A 20515-nucleotide genomic window follows, 5' to 3' on the forward strand; every position below is an offset into this window, starting at 1 on the left:
TGGCACCATCTCAGGGACTAAGGTTTATGTGCCTCCGGCTTTTCTATTTTTCTTCTTTGCTCACATCATGAGTAATCTCCCCTAAGTGTTGGAGATTAAAACTGAACCAAGCAGCCTCGGGCTGTCAGCTACAGTAGCTGATACAGTTGCTGCTGTGGGTACGCTGAGAAATTGAATGCTCTTAAAACTTCCTTTAGGGCACGCAGTTCCCGGAAAATGCCTGAAGACTTGTAATTTTGAAACACCTCAATCAAAGTCCTAGGAAGGGCACTTTACGTCACGATCCTTCTACAATTCATCCTTTCCCAAATAATGCAGACCCTGAAATAGCCAATGACACCGTAGGAGATGAGGATGCCCGGAAGCTCAGCTTCTGTGCACAGGTGCCGGATCGAATCTCAAGAGACAGAGTTTTGGGTGAAGTAGGAGTGGAGAGCTTTACTACTTTGCCAGGCAAAGGGGGCCACGGCAGGCTCTTGCCTCGAAAAGCTCTGTATCCCCAGAGGATTTGATGAGGGCTTTATGACCATGGTTCAAGGGCAGGGTCTCTCACAAGATCAGGGTGTGAGCAGGGCCTGTACCCCTTAATCTCATCTCAGGTAATGTGTCTCCTAATCTTGATGAGTTTCTCTGGTCCCTTTAGTCTTGCCTCAGGTGGTTTCTGGGCTGCTTCGGAGCTGTTCAAATCCTCCCTTTGGAACTCAGGGAAGGCTTGGAGTCTTGCCAACACGAAACGGGGGACAAAAGGGCCTCCTCGCCTGGGAGTCGCACAGGCCCCGCTTGGTTTCATGAATGCAGAGCAGAGTTTAATGCGTATTTGATTTGTTTACCGCTTCAAAAAAGTACTTATCTGATCAGAGAGACTTCTGCTGCCGTGAGTGAAATGCGAGGCCTCCTGATATTGGAAATTCTAATAAGCGTGTCATCATATTCCTTAGTCATGAAGGAAAATTAAAACAGCAAATGAGGATCACAGTGCACCATTCTCTTTTACTTTTGAGTTACTGCGTTGTCACCCATCCAATAGAAGGGAATTTTCGGTCTTGCAGCCAATCTACAGGTGTAGAGTATATTTCCACCCAAATTCCAAAATAAGAGAAGCTTTCGAGGTCCATAATCTGGTTGTAAGAAAGTAATGAAAGTTGTATTTGCATAGAAACTTACATAATATATGAAAAATGTAAATTTTTATTTTTGCAGAATGGATGAAGGGAATGAATGGAGACAGCCACCAAGTATGATAAATATTAAAACAAAACAAAACAAACAAACAAAAAAACTTCCTGAATTGCCTTGTTCTCAAAATGAACCAGTGTGGTTATCTGAGCCTGTTGCAGACAGGACATAAACCTATTTATTTTCAATGTCCGCCTCCAAGGAGAGACAGGGTTGTGATGATAATACAGCTTTTGTTCACACTCTGTACACGCAAGTCTGTTTACTCTTTTAGATGATATCAGGACGGAGAGTTAGAAGGCAACTATATATTTCTCAAATGTTGCCATCTCCAGATTATTTGTCTGCGGTCCTGGCAATCATTTGTCACGTGACCTGCTTCCTTGTTGCTAGAATTCAGGACAGAGTGTTCTTTCCTGGTATGGCTGTCTTCACATACTGAATATTATAGACCATGATTTCCTGGAGTCACTGAACCAGACCACAGGTTAAAACATCCCAGATGGCAAAATGTTTGCTCTCAGAAAGGAGTTTTATACAGCAAAGGCCCTACCTTATCACAAATCTTCATCTGAATACATATCCCAACAGCTAGCAAAACTGTTACGAATACTATAATGTAACTATAAGTATATGATAATAAATAAATAATTATTATAACAGCTTGCAAAAGCTAAGCTACTTCCTACCTTAAAGGCTGTGCAAGAATTAAACAAGATAGTAGGTGTCAGACGCTTGCATGTGAGTTTACAAATACTATGTCGTCTACCTCTGTTACTTTCCAGGAATGGGTCAGCAGGTCCAGAATTGAGGGAAACAGCAGTTTCAACAGCTTGTGGAGTCAGGAAGGCATTTGTGTATATGTACGTTCATTCATCAAATGCTTACAGTGAATCAGGATGAATCACAGGTGAATCATCTCAGCGAATACTCTCTTCTAGGACGTGAAAGGTGTGTGCTGAACCGTAGCACAATTCAGAGGGTAGGATCTGGGTGAGGCACAGACCCAAGTGTGGTGACCTTTCAGAGCAGAGGGGCCGTTGCATCTCAGGAGTGACCAGGGCAGGATGCTATTTGCTCAGCTGAGTGTTTCCAAGACTGACTTTCAATGCAGGGAACTGTCCTAGAGCACATTAGCCCTGCCTTTCCCAGAATGGGTTCTCCGGCCTCCAGCGCTGCACCTCATCTGACCGTCATGAGCTACACTGCTCTCAGGACTTGGGATTTTCCCTGCAGTCTCCTTGTTGAGGCCCAGGCGATCTTATGTAGCTTCTCAGAAAAAACAACGTCAACAACCAGCCAACCGACCGGCGAAGCAAGACGTACTACACCTGCAGTTCTTACTGTCTCCTGTTCAGTCCCTAGGACTGGCAAACGTAGAGTCACCCCAAAACAAATTGCTCACATATTATACATCAGGTAATATAGCACCATTATAGTGTAGATTGGGAAAAACATTGAAGAATAATAATTCAGTAATAATAAAAAACATTCAACAATAATTATTCTTGGTAATGGGATGGTGAGTGACTTCCATATATACTGATATATATATATATATATATTTTGAAATATTCTTGAAATATAGTTGATTTACAATGTGTTAGTGTCAATGTACAGCAAAGTGATTCCATTATAATATATATATATATATTTTTTACATTCTCTTCCATTATTGGTTATTATTTGTAACCTGTAATTATAGGTATTATAGGTACCATATGTATAGGTGTAGATACATATATACTTGCTTTTTTCCTGTTGACACTGATATTTGATTTCAAGGTAACTTCTAGCATCAGTACCTTAAGGACAGTTTCTTAAAGAATAGTAGTAACTGAGTTTTCCATCCTGGAACAAACAACATAATTTTCGTTAAGAGATTAAAATTATCATTGCAAATTGCTGATTATTTCATTGCCCTTAGGAAATATAATTCACAAATGTACTTACAGTAGATTTCTATTATGCAATATATAAATGTATGATTACATTTACAATATTTAAAAGTTTGTCCATTAACATTGTTTTCCAGTTAAAATAATCTGCTTATTTGAGGCTGTTTAAGGCCAACATTGAAATCAAGCATAGATGTCAGCAATTTAAAAAGAAAAGATTTGTAGAATATTTGAGAGTTCTCCGTAGCAGGCAAGTGCCCAATGGAGTACAAGAACCAAGGTGGAAAGTCATATAAGGAAGGTAGGATGAAAACTCCTCTGGGAACCCACAACCTTGGTGTTTGTGGATGGTGGGACAATTGGCAAGTCCCATGCTCCATCTTTATGTGAAAGTGCATATAAATTCTGAAAATGTATACATATGACATATATAATCTGTGTACCTTCATCTGTGGCTTTATTTTATTCAGTGAAAAGTATGTCTTTCCATTGAAGCAATCTTTGTGTCAGGTAGACATTAACATGATACCTGTATTCGTTCTGGTACCAGTTGAAGAATGTAAGCTATACATTATTTGCATTTGTTAATTATAATGACTTTCCATCCTCGGATGTCCATTTGGAGAAGAATTTTAGTTTAATTATCCATTGTGGCAGCCATTATTTTTGGGGGTATGTAGGAAGCATGACCCTTAGTTAGATCCCAAAGATGCTGAGATCACAGCTTTAAAGTAATTGTTATAAGGAGGTGTCCTTCAATTCAATACTAGTATGGATTTTGAATTAATGCCACTTACTCTGAGGAACTCTAGTCGATACCACTGTAGTACTATTGCTTAGACAAATAATTATTTTCATCGACTTTTTTAAGTAAAAGTCGAGATATTTACATGGGTCGGGAGATACTGACTAAATCGCAGGCAAATTCGAAGTTCCCTCGTAGCATCAAAAGTTTTGTGGAGTCCACAGGGAGATCAGCTCGGTGCTTTGTGACCACCTAGAGGAGTGGGATAGGGAGGGTGGGAGGGAGACACAAGAGGGAGGAGATATGGGGATGTATGTATACATATAGCTGATTCACTTTGTTAGAAAGCAGAAACTAACACACCATCGTAAAGCAATTATACTCCAATAAAGATGTTAAAAAAAAGTGTGGAATGAACAAAAGTTACAAAATGGGGTTGTTACTTCCACAAAGAAAGACCAAATAAATTGGGTTCTTTTGTTTTTTGTTTTTCTTTAGCACAAAGTGCTATTCCCTTACACCTCCAGGACAGGCCCTGGCCTGGGGTGGGTGTGTGGGGTAGTAGTCAGGGCTGGAGATTTTATGATCCCTTCGCCTCTTTCCAATTTTAGAAAAATCCCCTCTGATTCTACGTCTCCAGCTACCTCTAGTTATTGTTTTTCTATTGTGTTGCCTTTTTCTTGTTGATCTGTGCGGTTTATTCGTTAGATGGTGAATAGGTCATTGGATGAATACATGGATTGGAAATACATCCAATTTTAAAAATTTGTTTTGAATTTCCTTCTCATGTTTTCCTTTTATGATTATTACTTTTTGTGTGCTATTTAAGAAATCTTTGCCTACCACACTGTTGTGAAGATTCTTTTTTTTAATGTTTCTTTTGGAAGCATTACTGTTTCACAGTTTACATTTAGATCTGTAACCCATTTGGGACCAATGTTTGTGTATATTGTGCGGTGGGTATCAAGATTTATTTCTCCCGTTTGGTTGTCCAATTGGCCCAGCACCATCTACTGAAAAGACCATCTTTCTCCCCAAGCCCTGCAGCACCACTTTTGTCATAAATCTAGTGTCTGTATCTCTGTGGGTTTGGGGACTTTCTCTTTTGCTCCACTGGCTCTTTATCTCGGTTGGCACAATTAAACACCGTTCAGATTATTGTAGCTTTATAATAAAACGTGACATTCAGTAGCATAAGATCTCTGGTATTGTCTTGGAAATTCTCAGCCCAGACCAACTACATTAGACGTTATCTCCATCTCTTTGAAAATTCCTCAGTTGTTTGCAACGTGCAGTCGAGCTTGACAGTCACTCATCCAAGAACCTTTGAGCACTTCCCTAAGTTTGTAACGGGCCCCCGGAAAAGTCTATCTCTGGATCAAATGTGACTCATTCTGCAAAATACCCTGTAATAATTGGTACCCAAATGCAGCCTAAGTGTTATTCCTTGAAGAAAAAATCGTAATATGTGATAATTTGGTTCACCATGATGGGTCTATAATAGTAACTACTTTCCAGTGGACACTTTTTCTGTTGAATTTATTTTTCTTTCCTCCAATTTATGATCAAGTCTTCACTCTTTGATTTACTGTGAAGCACGTATTGCTAGATAAACCAGAAAAGCTATTTTCTTTAAAGACCTTTCAAAACCCCACAGCTTTAATATCTACTTGTTACAGTGTTATTGTTAGATTTAAATTTAGCGGAAAATGGGCTTCTTATTAGTTCTTTGGTTTTAAACTCATAAATCCCTTTCATTAATTTTTTTTTAAGATTTAGCAAACTCCCACAAGCATTTGATACAATTACTGTGAAAGATTTGAGCTCACTGAGAGCTACTATCGTGAATATTTTTTTAAGTGTAAAATGTAGTTGGAAATAATTTTGTTTGTCGCTCAACAATAAAAGCTAGGATAATACTTGTATTCAAGGGCTTCTACTAATTGCAGTAATCTGAGTGTGCCCAGATTTTTCTTAATATTGTTTCTTAATATTCTTAATGTCAAAACATTTAAATACATCTAAACATCTTGGTGGAAATTGGCCAGATTAAGAAGGAACGAAACACTGCAAGCCATTTGCAGAGGCTACTGAAGAGCTAACCTCAGACAAACTCAACGTTGGAACGATTTGATAGGAGTTATTTTGTTCCCTCACATGTCCGTAATAGTTATGGTTAAGATGATTAAAATGCGTTATTAGGGAAGTTCAGATAATCCACCCGTCCTGCTCTTAGCCTCTGCTCTTTTTCATCCAGTCTGGCTGAGCCATAGTCGTGGAAGACACACTTTGGGGTCATGCACAGAAAACATATAAACAACTAAGGGACCACTTAGGATGTCGCTGAAGGCTTATATAGAGGAGTGGTTATGTGAGAAGGGGAGTTGGGAGGAACAGGTGAGGAGGAAACCAGGGAGCAAGAGAAGTGGATAGATGGACCTGGAGTCTGTCCTACAGAGTGAAGGAAATCAGAAAGAGAAAGACAAATACCGTATGCTAACACATATATATGGAATCTAAGAAAAAAAAAATGTCATGAAGAACCTAGGGGTAAGATGGGAATAAAGACACAGACCTACTAGAGAATGGACTTGAGGATATGGGGAGGGGGAAGGGTAAGCTGTGACAAAGCGAGAGAGTGGCATGTACATATATACACTACCAAACGTAAGGTAGATAGCTAGTGGGAAGCAGCCGCATAGCACAGGGAGATCAGCTCGGTGCTTTGTGACCGCCTGGAGGGGTGGGATAGGGAGGGTGGGAGGGAGACAGAAGAGGGAGGAGATATGGGGATGTATGTATACGTATAACTGATTCACTTTGTTATACAGCAGAAACTAACACAACATTATAAAGCAATTATACTCCAAAGGAGTTGGATTGGTGAGGTTGGGAAGGGGGGGATTTTAGGGTTTGTCAAGTGGTAACAATACAATCCGGTGGTCCAGGTGTGGGCTGTTCCTAACCTCCCCGATGCTGTCCTTTTAGCAGAAGGTCCTTGCAAGCATCCCAGGGCTGCAATTGACAAAAAAAGGTCCAGTTCTTTGGAACTGCTCATGAAATCTGAGAATTGCCAGGAGAGCCCGATGGTAGAGTCCATGCCACAGCATCTTGAGGGGCTGAGGGAGCCTGGAACCAGCTCTGGGGAACACTTCCCAGCCTGCTCAGCAACTGAGGGGGCTTTGTGGTACTCACCCGCCCTTCCCATCTTTCCCCCTTCTCTTGTTGTTTGGGTCCTGCACCCAACTCCACCGGTAGGGTAGGGTTCCTCACACCAACCAACAAGCAATACTCAGGACGCCAAGTGGGTGTCCTACGATTCCTCTCATCAGATTCCACAGGTAAGGGACTCAGTCCCCAAGACTGCCCTTCACTTCAGAGGCCAATCGAAAGCCCAGGTTCTTACCTGTACTTCCAACCCACTGGCTATAAATCAGAGGTTCCCAGGCCTCCCTCCTCGCGTTCGATTAATTTGCTACCGCAGCTCACAGAATTCAGGAAATCTGTTTATTCATTAGATTACTGGTTTATTAAAGGATAGGAGTGGACAGCCAGATGAAGAATTGCCCAGGGCAAGGCATGGGGAAGGGGTGCTGAGCCTTCTCTGCCTTCTCTGAGCTCACTGGTCTCCCAGTATTTCCAGGTGTTCACCAACCTGGAAGCTCTCTGAGCCCCGTTTTTTGAGATCTTTGATGAAGCTTCATTACACAAGCATGACTGATCAAATCATTGTCCATTGGGATTGATTCAACCTCCAGCCCCTCCCCCCTTCCCTCTAAAAGTCAGGAGGTTGGGACTGAAAGTTGCAACCCTCTAATCACGTGGTGATGTTCTCCTGGCAACCAGCCCCATCCCTAGGTGTGGTCCAAAATGTGCTCCATTAACATAACAAAACACCACCACCCCCTTCATTTAGGAAATTCCAAGAGATTAAGGAGCTCTGTGCCAGAGGGGACAAAACCAAATAAATATCTCTTACTTTAGTCACAACATCAAATATGTAGCTCTTGAACATTAGAGCTATCATAATTCCTTCTCTCTAAGAGAAGCAAGAATAAGACAGGTGAGCGAAGTGTGGGTTACCCTACAAACCTGAGTAAGGAAACCTAAACTCACCCGTTCCTGATTCTGAGCCTTTTCTTTAGTGGAGCCCATCATTTCAACAAACATCTCCCTTCTCTGTCATCCAGTAAATCCTACCAGATAAACAGGAAGACATCCATAGAGGGGAGGGCCCTTATTTTGCTGGTCGGCTTGCTCCTTCATTTCCGCATAATTTAATTTCTCCTAACACCTTTTGTTTTCAACTGGGTAAGATTCCCCGTGGTCTCATTTTATTCTTTGGCTTTGTGGGACTTTAACCAATGTGGGTGCAAATAGTTTGAAGTTTGAGCATGGTTTTTACCTAACTCTTCATAGTACATACCTCAGATCGCACTCATTTAAATATATTCATCTGTGTATGTATTTAGAGAGTGATTTAATGTTTTTTTTTAATCTGTCAATTTAATTTCCCCAGCAAGGATCTTGTGGGCAGTGTTTCCTCATGATAATGTGCAGACAGTTGGCACCAACTTTGTTTCACAAATGTGGCAGTCTGATATGGCTGAAGATGTAAAAAAAATTTCCCCAAATTTGTAATATGAGTACCCAAATGTATATTTCCGTCTTTTCCTTCTCTTTTTTTTTTTTTTAGGGAGGAGTTATTCTCTATCTTTTAACACTGGAGAACACCACTACAATTTATCATTCAGTATTTGTGCATGAAGGCTCACACAATAAGTCATTATAAAAATTGGCCAAGGAGTTCCCTGGTGGCCTAGTGGTTAGGATTCTGGGCTTTCAATTCTAGTGGCTTGGCTTCAATCCCTGGTCGGAGAAATAAGATCCTGCAAGCCACATGGTGTGGCCAAAAAACAATTACCAAATGGTTGGAAAATTTTTAAAAGAATATACTAAAGATAGGCCAAACTTATATGCTTTTCGGTGTGTTTTCTTTTTCAGGTCAGAACTGTGGAGGCTTAGTCCAGGGTCCGAATGGCACCATTGAGAGTCCAGGGTTTCCCCATGGTTACCCAAACTATGCTAACTGCACCTGGATTATCATCACGGGAGAACGCAATCGGATACAATTGTCATTCCACACCTTTGCTCTTGAAGAAGATTTTGACATTTTATCGGTGTATGATGGACAGCTCCAACAAGGGAATTTGAAAGTGAGGTAAAGTGTTGGCTCTTCCTATAATAGATGAGGTTTGACATACTCAGATTGTGAAACTTAATTGGGATTAACATTTGAATTTAATTTTCAGAAAAGAACATTTTAGTTACTATAAAGAAAAATTAAAGACTGGAGCTTTGTGCACACTTCTTTCAATCCCTAAGAACGTAACTTCTTATTGAAAGCAATCACTGACTTCGTTAATACATATCAGATTGTTCAAGATCTGTAAAACAGTGTTGCCAAGGTAATTTAAGTTATGATACACCATTGTTTTTAAGCAACTGTGGATTTGAGAGAAAAAGCACAAAGTGAGCACAATTTAAAGAACAACAAAAGGAACCCTGATATTGTCAGAGAATATATTCAATACAAAGAACATAGGAGGTGGGTGGAGTAAAAACATGAAAGAACATTGTACTCTTTGGAGAATTTTTGGTTCGCACCATCATAGAATATTCCACTCCTCATTAGCTTTCTCTTTGAATCTATGATTTTTTACCATGAAGAAAGAAAAATATTTTCTGGGATGATTTTAAGTTATATTTTTCATTTATCACCAAGAAAAAAAAAATTGTACCTGTACAAATATAGTCATCTTTTTTTTGGTTAAATTTTGGCCAAGAATGAGGAATATCCCTTTCAAAGAAATTGGAATTTCTTAGCCAAACTGATGAACATATTTAAATATATACATATACGGCAAATAAGACTTTATCCTCTGGTTTTAAAATTCTACATTAGAGATGAAGTTTGTTGAATATAGGGTCTTGTAGAAAAACTGACAGTAGGCGGAAGGAATTGTGCTGCTTAGATGAATAAAATGGCATTCATGCTAATCTTAGCAGTAATATACAAAAATGATATACTTTATTTACAATTTTGTGAATTGAGAAAAATCTCTGGCTATAAAAATGCATAATTGTATTTTTACATCTAGTTAATAGATTAATACTATATATATTAGTATTATATATTAATAAATATATAATATTAATATATATAAATATCAATATATAATAACTATATAGTCAATATGTTAAGTATAGAATTTGAATATATTTCAAATATTTTATTTTCATTTCTTTATGCATTTTCAAATATAAAATACCTTGTAGTTTTTTCTGAGTCATCTCCAATGTTACTGTCTGTTTTTAGAAACGCTTTTCCAGTTGCCCTTTCTGAGACATATTGCATACAGCTACCTCCTTTATGGATTTGTTAGGTAAACTTTCTTTCTTCCTGTCTGACATGTGTGGGCCAACATTTGGATGTTTGGACAAAGTATCCATATTTGCAGTCCTTGCTAATTTGATGCAAAATGCCTTAACCTCTTTCATGCTCTTCTAACTATTACTAACTTTTCATCCACACAAAAGATTCTACTAGGGAATAGTGCTGTTTTGTAATAATAGAAAGCATTGTGACAAAAAATAGAGAATCTAGTTTACTCAAATATTAAGTCATATGCCTCTGTGTTAAAAAGTAACTCATTCTCTTTCAATGAAAGACAAATGCCTATTGCATATGAAAGTAAAAAATATTGCTCTGTGAGGAAGAGCGCTGAGCGCCCACAAGAAAACTTTCCCAGGAGCCGTCACAAACGCAACCAGATTGATCATCTGTTGGATATGGTTTGTAATTCACTGTCCAGCTGTAAAGCGCTCATGTTCTGAGGGGAAAACTACAAATGATCTTCAAATCTATTATTTTGAAGTATTTTTGGTCATATTTATGTACCTTTCTAGGTTCGGGCATTATTTGGGCGGGGCGGGGGAAGAGGAGTGTTTCCAAAGTAATTAAACTCATACTGCTTATAAAATTTTAAAAAATTTCTGTCAATATTTCCATTCCCTATAACTCTATTATAATTGCTATAATTCTATCCTATTCTAAAGGAAACCTGTCTTAAATGTTAATTTACTCAACTACCTGTCTTTGGACAATTTAGTATTCTCTTATGTTCTTAAGTTGATATTATGATCACTTTATAGGTTAATAACTATAAAGTTTAGAAAACAGCATACCTGTCATCTTCAGTATTATAACAGGATCAGCAGTAGAAATATTAAGGTTAGAACAGTTAGACTCATTGTATTTTATCCTGAGGTACTTGTGAATAGTATATAAATTAATAGCTGTGACTCAGAAAGCTTCATCAACATTGTTGAGTTATATGTATGTTTACTCACTTAGATTTTTTAATATATTTTTAACAGCTTCATTTTTTTAAAATTCATTTATTTTATTTATTTATTTTTTAAATTTTTAAATTTTTTTTTTTTTTTTGGCTGCGTTGGGTCTTCGTTGCTGCGCCTGCGTGCCAGGTGTCCTAACAAATTGGCAAAACATATCAGAAGCAGAATTCCAGTAATGACTGCCAAGCAGTATAGGTCTCTACAATTATAAAATTTGAATAAAGAATGATGTGAAATAGGAAAATAAATAATGTTGTGAAATAGGAAATTTCCTCATTATTAGGGCAAATGTGTGAGCAGGTTGCAACATTTCAACATTAGGTGATGGGCAAAATCGTTATAAATAGTATTGAAATCTAATTAACAGGGTTGAGGTGGAGACTCTAATGCTGTTTGTTTCCCATTATATCTTGGAACAGTTGTTATTTCTCAAATACGATTAACTCACAGCACTTAAAGCAGCTCTGGAATTCAAACGAAGGGACTTTTGTGAGAGGATTGATGTGTGAGCTGCTGATTCACTGAGTTGTCAGGAAAGTTATCGCTTAGAGCTTTCATGGTCTGTAGTTGTTTTACTTCTGTACAAACGCTGTTTTTATCAGCTCAAAATGTGCACTAACAAAAAAACAAACATATTAGAAACTTGATCATTTTATATAAAGAAATTTCTTTTGTGTAACTACAGTAGAGAACTTTTAATAAGTAACATATGATTTAGATGTAATCCCCAACTAACAAAACAGAATTTGGAGGTTAGAATTACAGATGTTTACATTGTAACTTGAAATTTAGTAAGAATATATGATTTACGCTATGTAACAAGAAATCTTTAAAGGAAACAAAAATGTATATATAACACAAACGCATATATGATTTATGTCTCCATCGATAAATTAACTTTTAGTATGTAAATACTGAGCATTAAATTAAGACTTCTTGTGAGCCCAAGAGAAAATATTTAACTCAAAATTAGGAATAGAAATCTGCTCTTGAGCGATCTAGAATTAAAACCCTAGTTCCTGTTTTGTTTTTTTTTAATAAATCTATTTATGTATTTGTTTATTTTTGGCAGTGCTGGGTCTTCGTTGCTGCACACGGGCTTTCTCTAGATGCGGCGAGCAGGGGCTGCTCTTTGTTGCGGTGCGCGGGCTTCTCATTGCGGTGGCTCCTCTTGTTGTGGAGCACGGGCTCTTGGCACATGGGCTTCAGTAGTTGTGGTATGCGGGCTCCGTAGTTGTGGCTCGCGGGCTTCAGAGCACAGGCTCAGTCGTTGTGGCGCACGGGCTTAGTTGCTCTGCGGCATGTGGGATTCATTCCAGACCAGGGCTCGAACCCATGTCCCCTGCATTGGCAGAGCGGATTCTTAAGCCACTGCACCACCAGGGAAGTCCTGCCCTCACTGGTTTTTATGAGCTGTCATATTCCTGCCATTTTTTGAATCTCTGGCCATATTGACTCTGTACCTCCTCCTGATTCTCAGACCTCCACAGAAGTCTAACCCTACATGTTTTATTTTGCAACATCTCTATAAACCACAACCTGCTTTGATCCTCACAGAAAACACTCCACGAAGTCCCATTCTATGCGAGGTTGACCCATGCACACAGGTTGACCGGTACATGGAGATGATAATATGCTGGCCCCAGGCTCACCCCCCTCTAATTCTGAAACATTTGCCACAGTCCTGTCCTCATTCTATGTTGCCAGTAAGATAAGCACTCTAGTCAACGTGACCCCGATATTCAAGGAACCCTACCAAATGCAAAGTACACTTCTGGCCTTCCGCCTCTTCCATATTTTCCCTGTGTGTTTCAGTCCACTCTGGTTGCTATAATAGGATACCACAGACTGTGGGGCTTAAAATCAGTGGGGATTTATTTCCTGTAGCTCTGGAGGCTGAAAGTTCAAGATCAAGGTACCAGCAAATTTGGTGTCTCAGGAGGGCCTGTTTCTTGGTTCCTAGAGGCTGTCTGTGTCAATCTAGGCTTTCAGTGTCTTCATACTGTGCAAGGAGCAAGGGAGGTCTCCAGGGTCTCTTTTAAAAGGGTGCTAATCCCATTCATGAGGGCTACATTCTCCATAATCACGTCCCAAAGTTCCCACCTTCAAATACCGCCATGTTGGGGGTGAGGATTTCAACATATGAATTTGGGGGGCCACAGACACTCAGGCTATAGTGCTAGGGGAGTTTTCTTATTTAGCTGAATGGGTCTATGAGTTATTCCTTGATCTGACCTTATAAGAGAATATAATATACTGTAATATTCTTCATCCTTCCCTCTGCCTGCCTACATTATATCCAGCTTTCAAAACCCATTTCACATTATATTTATTTCAGGAAATTGGCCCTATGCATCCCAAGTTAAAAAACAACCCCACCAAAAAAGTCTTTTTTTTTTTTTTTTTCTGAACTCCTTTAGCGCTTGTAACTAACATAGATCTTGAATCAAGCACTCCTTTGAAATCACACTGTCTCTCAAGTTGCCTTTTGTGGAAGGTTGTATATCTTCGTGTTCTAGTATGACAAATAGAACATACATCCTCCAAGGCCAAGAAATGTGCCACGACTGTCTTCTCTGGTGATGACATATATGACTTTAATACAGTCAATAAATCTTCATGGAATGATTTTGATTTAAGCTATTCCTGATTCAGGACCACTCCTCTCTGTGCTCTCTGTGTATAAGCCAGCATGACTTAATATAACTCTCTCCTCTAGGTGAGCATGAGAGACTTTTATATCCTGTAGATGTTCTCTAAATATGAAGTCGTGTTTTTTCGATTTGTCCCCAAATCAAAAATAATTGAAGTTGGGGCTTCCCTGGTGGCGCAGTCGTTGAGAGTCCACCTGCCGATGCAGGGGACACGGGTTCGTGCCCCGGTCCGGGAAGATCCCACATGCCGCGGAGCGGCTGGGCCCGTGAGCCGTGGCCGCTGAGCCTGCGCGTCCGGAGCCTGTGCTCCGCAACGGGAAAGGCCACAACAGTGAGATGCCCGCATACCGAAAAAAAAAAAAAATAATAATTGAAGTTGACATCAGTTTCCAATTATGATAACATTATAATACGAAACTTGGAAAATAAATCCCATTATAACCTCAAAAAGTAAATAAAAGTGAACCTATGAAGGAAAATTGTACCATGCAAATGTGGAAAATCAGTATGTATATCCCATGATTATTGTAAAATACAAGTCCTAAGAAAATAGCTTTGGCAGTTATCTTGGCTTTATCTTCCTCTGACTTTTACAAGATTACCCCTAAATTTCTGCAGTGATGGTAATGAAGAGGTAAGAGATGAATGTTACAGAGCCATTACAATCAGTAAATCATGAATAAGTGATGCAAAAATATCAGTTTTTTCCATTTTTTGAAAAAATGTGTTAACAAAGAAATTTGTATAATATTAACTATATCCGGTGATGTTTAGAACTTCAGAGCTTTTAAGGGCTAGGAAGGGGTTTCAGTTACATTTGGATTAAATTAGACTAGAGGCCTGGCAGTGTCTAAATTCTGCCGTACTGTCCCCCATTGCCATTATGAGGTTCTGAGGGAACCGTTCACAGACACGTAGTCAGATAAAAATCAAAGCATCATTTTATTTTTAGCTTGGCTGGTGACTCATGCTCCATTTAAGACTCTGAGAAACATAGGATGAAGTGTGTATAAAAGCTTCTGTAGGGACTGGAACATCATACTCATACCAAAGACATGTCTTGCCATCTTATCACATTCGGCCAGCCACAGGGTCAGGGAGTAGAAGGAATGGCTGGCATGATCAGACCAACACGTAGTGAGGGAGGGCCCCAGAGAGGTGGGCCTTATAGCCTTCGTGAGGAGCTGAAGCCCACAGGGCTGAAGCCTCAGGCTGGCAAAGCCCAGTAGCCCAACCAATGCTTAGGGATCTGATCAAACCGGGCCTCCTGTCCTAGTGGGCACGGTGCAGAGGTGCTGAGGGGGACAGTGGCAGTGTTAGGTCGTCTCCTATAAACCTATCATGTTCCCATGAGTTTGTGCATCTGTCAGCCGTGATGATTATTCTATGTACATGTTTTAAGATGATGAAATTAAAAAATCATTTTATTTGATACAGCTTCCAAATTTCCTTTCTCAGCATATGCTTTGAATTAGCAACTCATAGGCAAGGTTGATAGTGATTGGGTAAGGCAGAGTCCACTAATTTATTTATTCTTTTTAAGTTGGTTGTCTGCAGTTGGCTAGTGTGGAAGAGAAGGCCGGTTAAATCAGAGATTCAAGGATGAGGCCTAAACATATGTTTATATTTGTATTTGTATAAATATGTACTTACATATCATCCCCGAGCTGATTTTAATATGGTTGAAAACTGTGTATATATTTTTATAAGGCTCATATTTATTAACAAAAATGATTAAGTTGCTAGTAATTAGAAATCCTGGAGATAAAATATAAAGCACTTAAGGGAGGTAGGTAGAACTATGTTTGCAAAACTGTAAGCATGTTTTCACATGTATCTGAATTCTGACCACTACCATTCATGCTGTGGTGGTGGTTTTGCATGAGCCAAAAATGGATGGTTCATTTCAGTATCTTGGTCATTTTGAAAGTAGCAAACCATATTAATATGGGCAAAGGAGTCTTTTGAATAATCATAAATATATGTGTGAGGAAAATATTCCCAAAGCCCCCAACTCCTAGGACATTTCTCTTGCATAAATGTAGACATATGGAAAGGCATTCAGAGTTTCAAAAAGAGGATGAAAGAAAAAGAAGATTAATAAATACTTTGCGACAGGACTGCATTTTCAGCAGACAAAGCTATTTTGAGGTATTGGTCATGGGAACGTGAAAGGAGACACAACTTTATAATATAAAATCTTGTCTTTACTACTTAAAATAAATATGTTGGATCATCAATTTAAATAATAATATGCAATAATAAAAATACCAGAAAGAACTTCTTCAGTACACATAATTTAGAAGTCATGGAGAAAATGACTGAAGAATTTGACTTCCTCAAATTTAAAAGCCAAAAGCCAAATGACAAATCGAGAAAAAGGGTTTACAGTAGTGTGAGACACAGGGAGTTATTGTCTTAATTTATAACATACACTCTCAGAACTATAAGCAATAAGATAAATCATTTAATAGAAAACCAGGTAAAAGTATGAACAAGGAGTTCAAATATAACAGTCCATGGTAATAAGTGTATTTCAAGAAAATTAAAACAGTCATGCAATATACCTCACCAGTCTGAATGGCAAAACTTTAAAATTTTTGACAACTCAGAGTTTTTGAGGGTATTAGACAAATGCCTTTATATCCTGTTGGTAGAATTACGAATTGCAGCAGTTATTTTTGGATAGAATTTTGAAATTTGTCTCAAATTTAAAAATTATGTACAAGCTCTTTCCTTCAGCAAGTCCAGCTAAGAATTTATTCTACAAAATTACCTTCAAATATGACAAAACACATGGAATGAAATGCTTATGGGTGCATTTTGATAGTATTAAAAACAAATTCAAGAATGTCTGTCCTTCTATAGAGACTAGTTAAATAAGTTAGAGGATATATGTATTACAATGTACCATTAAAAATAATGAATGGGATCTTTATTTGCTGATATGAAGAGATCTCTCACTATATTTTACATTTATAAATTACAGTAGTATTGGATTGTCCAATTTCACTCAATATTTTATTTTCTTGAATAAACAATATGTAATCTCATAATAAAACACATCAAATTCTGGATGACGGTGGAACCCTGCGTATGCCTTTCTTATATATAATTGCAGCATGTTGTAGTGATTTCAAGGATGCTGTGGAAGGAGAATAAAGGCATCTGTCCACCCTGAGGGCTCCCAGAGGGCTGCCTACCAGCCATTGTAATTTTAATCAAGATAAAATGCTGCCTTAATCCAGAAAAAGTATGGCTCTCTTAGTGTTCACAGCAGGCTAGGGGTAGGGGAGGTTTTGTTATTGTTGTTGTTACCCTTTTATTTAAGAACTGAGATATAGTTGATGTACAATATTATATGAGTTTCAGGTGTATAACATAGTGATTCACAATTTTTAAAAATTATACTCTGTAGTTACTATAAACTATTGCCTATATTCCTTGCGTTATACAGTATATCCTTGTAGCTTATTTATTTTATACATAGTAGTTTGTACCTTTTAATCCCCTACCCCTATCCCACCCCTCCGTCTTCCCCCTCCCCCCTGGTAACCACTAGCTTCCCCTCTGTCTGTGAGTCTGTTTCTATTTTGTTATATTCATTCTTATATTCACGTGTTTCTTTTATATTTTAGATTCCACATATAAGTGAAAGTATACAATATGTGTCTTTCTCTGTCTGACTTATTTCATTAAGCATAATACCCTCCAGGTCTATCCATGTTGTTGAAGATGGCAAAAGTTCATTCTTTTTTTATGGCTGAGTTGTTTTCCATTGTATATATGTACCATATCTTATTTATTTATTCATTTATTTATTTATAACATCTTTATTGGAGTATAATTGCTTTACAATGGTGTGTTAGTTTCTGCTTTATAACAAAGTGAATCAGTTATACATATACATATATCCCCATATCTCCTCCCTCTTGCGTCTCCCTCCCACCCTCCCTATCCCACCCCTCTAGGTGGTCACAAAGCACAGAGCTGATCTCCCTGTGCTATGTGGCTGCTTCCCACTAGCTATCTATTTTACATTTGGCAGTGTGTGTATGTCCATGCCACTCTCTCACTTCGTCCCAGCTTACCCTTCCCCCTCCCTGTGTCCTCGAGTCCATTCTCTACATCTGTGTCTTTATTTCTGTCCTTCCCCTAGGTTCATCAGAACCATTTTTTTTTTTAGATTCCATATTTATGTGTTAGCATATGGTATTTGTTTTTCTCTTTCTGACTTACTTCACTCTGTATGACAGTCTCTAGGTCCATCCACCTCACTACAAATAACTCAATTTCATTTCTTTTTATGGCTGAGTAATGGTCCATTGTATGTATGTGCCACATCTTCTTTATCCATTCATCTGTCTATGACATTTAGGTTCCTTCCATGTCTGGCTATTGTAAATAGTGCTGCAGTGAACATTGTGGTACACGAATCTTTTTGAATGATGGTTTTCTCAGGGTATATGCCCAGTGGTGGGATTGCTGGGTCGTATGGTAGTTCTATTTTTAGTTTTTTACGGAACCTCCATACTGTTCTCCATAGTGGCTGTGTCAGTTTACATTCCTACCAAGAGTGCAGGAGGGTTCCCTTTTCTCCACACCCTCTCCAGCATTTATGGTTTGTAGATTTTTTGATGATGGCCATTCTGACTGGTTGTACCATATCTTTTTTATCCATTCATCCGTCAGTGGACACTTAGGTTGCGTCTATATCTTGGCTGTTGTCAATAGTGCTGCTGTGCATTTGGCGGGGCATGTATCTATTTGGATCAGCGTTTGGGTGGTTTCTTTCTGTAAGTATGTATATGCTCTGTCTTTGGAATTCTTGTGGAGGTAGTTATTTCTATCTCTGTGCCTATGAATATCTCCATTTTGATGTTTTTCTCTCTCTCTCCCATCTATTAATCTATATCTATATTTATATCAGTGTTTCTCAACGAGGGGTGATGTTATGCCCCAGGGGACATTTGGTAATGTCTGAAGACATTATTGTCACAGTTGGGTGGGGATGCTCCTAGGATGTGGCAGGTACAGTACAGAGATGCTGATGAATGTCCTACAACACACAGGACAACACGTAGGACAGCCCCATATGACAAAGAATTGTCTTCCACCAAATGTCAAAAATGCCAAGGATGAAAATTCCCTGTTTACAGCAGTAAACCATCTGTATACAACCATCTATACCTGTACCTCTATGTATATCTGGCCTCTACATTTCTCTCAATATTGTTTTTTTATGCGAAGACCCAAGCTGAAAAAGGTAAATGAGAACTCTCTGGAACTGACAGTTACATTTCTGCTGTGCAGAGGTAGCTAGGCGGATGGACTGATTGAAGTGATCGAAAATGATGGGGTCTCCTGCAGGATTGTGTCAGCGAGCAAATGGGATTTCCACCGTATTACGTATCATCAAATTTCACCAAGAATCATTTTTACCTTCTCTCTCAAAAGGAAATAAAATTATTATTATTATTTCAGTCCTCGGTTTCTGGGAAAAGAAACATAAAGTGTCCAAAAGTCGGTAAGATATTAATTGAATTTTATTATTCTGTATAATAGTGAATCTGCAAAAATAGTCTGTTCAAATGACTTACTGGGAAGCTCTCCATAGTAAAAAGTAAGAAGGAGCTATAAATAATCAGATTTCTTAGAATTTCCAAGATTTTAAATTAATTTTGTGTGGATGACTAGATTTGTAGGTGAATGATTTTTTTTAAGTTTAAAATGTACTTTTTCTCTCCCCGTCCCTTTTAAGTGTTTGGATAGCAACACCTGTACTGATTTATTCTTTTATCCCCAACAGAAGCTGAACACTTAGAACACACTAAACCAGTGCATTTTGATTGAATAAATGTACATTAGTTGTTTACAAAATAATTGTAAAGAAATGGACGCTATATACAAAAGTGTGTCATACACTTTCAATTCACAAAATTTAAAAAAAAAGGAATAGGATATGACTTAGAACTTAAAACAATTCTTTCTTTTACTATAATAAACAGTCACCCACCCTGTGCGTATAAATACGATCGACTTTGTATCTGAATGTACTGAAAAATAATCAAAAGGCAAATATTTATCTTAGAAGCCATCTTGTCTCAAACCTTTAAAAACTGTTATCCTGGAGTAAACTTGATATTTAGACATTTTATGAGTTTGTGCATTTAACTAGGCAGCAGTATTACATATAAAAATTGTATAAGCGATTAAGAGTGTTTACAGCCCAGAAGCCTGTAAATTTAGAAAATTCTTTCAAATAAGGTTTCCAGGAGCGGAGCTATTGGCCCTTTTCTGAACCTCAGTTTTGTCCTGGCTTACATCTCCCCTGCCTTACCTCTTAGAACCTGAAGTATTAACTCAAGCAGGGTTCGGAAAGTTGCTCATAGATTCCAGGTGGTAGATATAAGTGAATAAAACCCTCACAGCCTTTCTGTGGTTCATACTTGCCCTGAGGGGGAGGCAGCTTGGGGAGGGTCCTTAAGTGAGTGGGGAATAAAGCCTGCCTGTGTGAACTTCCTCAGAATGATCTCGAGCCCTGCCCTCCCAACCTCTGACCCCTGGGTCACTGACCCTAATTGGATTTCCTTGGCTTCCTGCCCAGAGGCCAGTTCTTGTTG

General features: G+C 38.5%; 1 protein-coding gene across 1 annotated transcript in view; it reads left to right on the top strand.

Annotated features, from left to right (window-relative positions):
* CSMD1 (CUB and Sushi multiple domains 1) overlaps positions 1-20515 on the top strand; it is a gene marked incomplete at its 3' end in the record, with an annotated part of 1748580 nt that overhangs the window by 323101 nt on the left and 1404964 nt on the right. The window contains exon 2 of the mRNA XM_082680517.1: positions 8824-9040. Within this exon, the coding sequence (XP_082536643.1) occupies positions 8824-9040 (217 nt within the window). The remainder of the gene's footprint in view (positions 1-8823; positions 9041-20515) is intronic.

Source organism: Grampus griseus, assembly GCF_964374135.1.
Source record: "Grampus griseus genome assembly, chromosome: 21".
Lineage (NCBI taxonomy): Eukaryota > Metazoa > Chordata > Mammalia > Artiodactyla > Delphinidae > Grampus > Grampus griseus.